Source organism: Echinops telfairi, unplaced genomic scaffold (genome assembly GCF_000313985.2).
Source record: "Echinops telfairi isolate 266 unplaced genomic scaffold, ASM31398v2 ScPeMD7_7459;HRSCAF=8497, whole genome shotgun sequence".
Taxonomy (NCBI): domain Eukaryota; kingdom Metazoa; phylum Chordata; class Mammalia; order Afrosoricida; family Tenrecidae; genus Echinops; species Echinops telfairi.
This window is the reverse complement of record NW_022111359.1, coordinates 6,355,745-6,359,201: the sequence shown is the minus strand read 5'-3', so window position 1 is coordinate 6,359,201 and position 3,457 is coordinate 6,355,745. Positions and strand designations below refer to the sequence as shown.

The 3,457-nt window shown below is 60.6% G+C and overlaps 1 protein-coding gene across 2 annotated transcripts in view; it reads left to right on the top strand.

Annotated features, from left to right (window-relative positions):
• Nucleotides 1-872, top strand: part of RFX2 (regulatory factor X2) — a 38,062-nt gene extending 37,190 nt beyond the window's left edge. For both annotated transcript variants that reach the window (XM_004714245.2, XM_004714244.2), the window contains one exon: nt 166-872. In XM_004714245.2, the coding sequence (XP_004714302.1) occupies nt 166-275 (110 nt within the window). In that variant the 3' untranslated portion in view covers nt 276-872. The remainder of the gene's footprint in view (nt 1-165) is intronic.
• Nucleotides 873-3,457: the final 2,585 nt, after the last annotated feature.

Genomic DNA, 3,457 nt, shown 5'->3' with positions numbered 1-3,457 from the left:
GGGGGGGGATCACCTCAGTGGGGACTCTGACAAGAGGCGGCTAAGCCCTCCCCACTCCTCTGAAGAGACATGTAATCCTGCTCCACAGTCACCCCACTTCCCGGGAGGGGACACTCAGCCAGTAGGGGGGCGGGCAGAAGGCGCTGATCAGGTCTCTCTCCTCAGATGACATCGGCGAGGACCGAGGGAGCGAGCCCCAAGGGGACGCTGGCCTGGGCGAGCCCCCAGTGAAACGGGAGCGCAGCGACGCCAACCACACCCTGCAGGGCATCTAGCACAGGCCGGGCTTCCCGGCCGGTCCCCCCTTCCCCCTGGAGCCCACAGCCCCACACCACCTACAGTGCCTCTCCAGCGACGTGGCCAGGGCTCTGAGTCGCGTCGGGGTCACGTGGTGCCTTTGGGGGACGAGGGGGGGTGCGGCTGCTCCAGGCCCCCAGCAGTGAAGAAGCCGCAACCTCTGTCCTGCTCTGCTCCGCGTGTCCTGGGCACCCAGCTCCTGACCGTCCGCGACAGACAGACCGACCCACCGGGCTCACTCCCAGCCTCCCGGCGCCCACATCTGCAGCAACCTCCCGGTGGCCCGGGTCCCCCAAGAAGCAGACGCCCACGTGTGCCAAGGCCCAGCTGCGCCTTCAGAAACTCAAGCCCCGAGGTCTGCCCCGCAGGCCGCTGGAGGCAGCGGGCCTTTGTCCCCGGCCCGGCCCCGTGCTGTGATCTGGAAGGCGGAGGTTTCCAGGGCCTTGCAAGTGGCCAGAGCCAGGCGGTCCGCGGCACCTCCCTGCCGGGTGCGCACCTGCAGCCCCAGCAGTCGCAGCGCCGGCTGATGTGCCGGTACCCCACAGAACCTTCCAGAATGCCACCTGTGCATCCGCCACCGCATGGAGCGGTCGGACCGCGGGCAGGTCCGGAGACCAGGCCTCAGCAGCCCTGCGCCGCCCCCCGCCCCCAGGGTGAGCTGTGGGCCGTGGCTCTGCAGAGACCCCCCTTCCTTCACCCGAGGGCCACGACCGGGTCTCCCAGCTGTAGCCATCCTGTTGTTCCCTTTTTTCCGAAATCTGTTGGTACCATAGTTCTGTGCTTACTGGTTACTAGAATGTTTCCTATGCCTGTGTATCCCGCAGTGCGCTCTGTCCCAAATCTGTCTGTCTGCTCGTCCACGCGCCAGAAGGTACAAGGGAAACTCACGTGGCCTTCCAGAACCTTCCCAAAGGACCAGGGGCCGGCTGTGCTCCCCCAGGCGCTGGCCGGGGGTGGGGGTGGGGGTGGCACAGCGGTGGGGAGGGGGAGGAGGATGGGAGAGAGAGATCCGCGTTCATCTTAGAAGCCAAAACACACACACACATACATACACTTATGCACGCACGCACACACCACTCTGGTAGTAATCTCCACGCTGGGTCTCAAGAGTTCAAGACTTACAGAAGTCAGACAGAAAGAATGTGTCTGGAACCTGGCCGGCCAGTCCGCGGACTCCGCTGACCGCTCACTTCTTGGTGCCCGCGCTCTGTTTTGCCCGTCCCCCCCGCGCACGCGCGCACACATGCGCACGCGGGGACCAGTGCAGGCTGGGTTTCTGCCTTAAGCGCCTTCTGCACCTGCGCAGCGAACTCCACGAGGAGAAACATAAACCATTTAAAACACCCTGGTCTCCCTCTCGTGTTTCTCGCGAACGCGTCCATCGCGCCTACCCGGTGCGGGGTTGGTGTCAGTTCACAGCCCTGCCCCGTCCCCCCACGAGGCCCACCTTCCCTGGGCAGTTGGCCTGTTCCAAGAAGCCACTCGCCCTGCCCCTCGGCCTCCAAGGCTGCTGTTCTAGAACCTTCCAGAACAGATGGCGCGCATCATTCACAAGGCCAGCCCCTCGGTCTACGGTGTTAAGGAAGCGTCTCCTCACTCCAGGTGGGCCGTGCCTCATTCGGAGGTGAAAGGTGAGATGAAGCTCCAGTTGTTGCGGGAGCCCCGACCTGGCAGAGGGGAACCCAGTCTCAGTGCTGGAGCGTGTTTGAAACCCTGGATCCTTAGCCCCTCCCCCTGAGGAGCCTGCCTAGATGGGAGTGGAATGGGCACCCAGGTCCCAGCGTTGTGCCAACACCTTCAGGGCCTCTGACATGGCCACAGAGGTGAGTCCCTGACTGAGGAACCGGGAGGACCCACAGGCCAAGAGGATGGTGTGAAGAGGTTCCCCGTTCTCGGGTCCCAGTCAGGGGCCCCATCATGCCCTAGGAAGAGAGCTGGCCCCAGGGACAGTCAAGTCGGCCATCGCGCCTTGCTCTGCTATGGCCATCTAACAATTTTAGAACAAGGGGACCTGCACTTTCATATTACATTGTGGTATGGGCCACCGGGCCCGCTCTGGGGAGTTTGGTCCGGCTGCACCCACCCTCCTGGCTCAGGACTGACAGCATCTCCGTGCAGCAGCGCCCTCCCCTTCCTCCACCCCCACCCCCAAGCCCTGGCCTTGGAGACTGGGACCTAGCCCTGGGCCGCAGCTCTGGCGCTGCTTCTGGTCCCGCTGAGGATTGCAGGTAGGATTAGTGAGGGCGGGGATGCCTTGCCGCTGGAGGCAGGAGCCAGTCTAAGAAGCACAGCCTCAGGTGGAGCCTACATGTAGGTGGGGCCCATGGACAAACCCCCTCCAAAAAAACCCTCTGCCACCCAGTCATTCCTATTCATAGTGACCCCGTAATTCAACTCACTGCCATCATGTCGATGCTGGCTCACAGCCACATTCTGGGACAGGGTAGATCTGCCCTTGTGTCTGAGACTGCCACTCTTCACAGGAGTAGAAAGCCCTGTCTGTCTCCCGTGGAGCGGCTCGTGATTTCCCCCTGCTGGCCTTTCGGCGTGCAGCCCAAATTATAGCCACTACACCACAGGGCTCTCTATGGTGACCCTATAGGACAGGGTAGAACCGGCCCTTGAGTGTCTGAGACTGTAACTCTTTATGGGACTATATAGCCTCATCTTGCTCCCACGGAGCCGCTGGTGGTTAGCTCATTGCGTATGCCGCCAGGGCGCCTACCAGGTCCCAGACACGAACCTGGAAAGCGCCCTTCCCCAAGAGCCTCAGGCAAATATTGCTGCAGATCCCGGCTGGAACCTTCTCTGGTCCTCTTGCGGGACTTTTTCATCCTCAACTGTGATAGCAAGATGCGGCAGCGAGTACATGCACGCTTGCATCTGACCGCTGACGTATGCGTCAGCACCTTCCTCTGAAACATCCCCTCCAGTGAACAAGAGCCCACTGCTTCCTGAGCTTCCTGTCTAACCTTTCAAATGGCTATTGTCACCCTAGTCCCAGAGAGAGTGTTCTTTATTATTTTTTTAATAAATAATTTTATTGGGGACTCTAACAGCTCTTATAACAATCCATATATCCATTGTATCAGGCACATTTATACATATGTTGCCATTTTATTGTTTGCTTTCTTTTCAATTGGAGTTTTTCTCTGTTTCA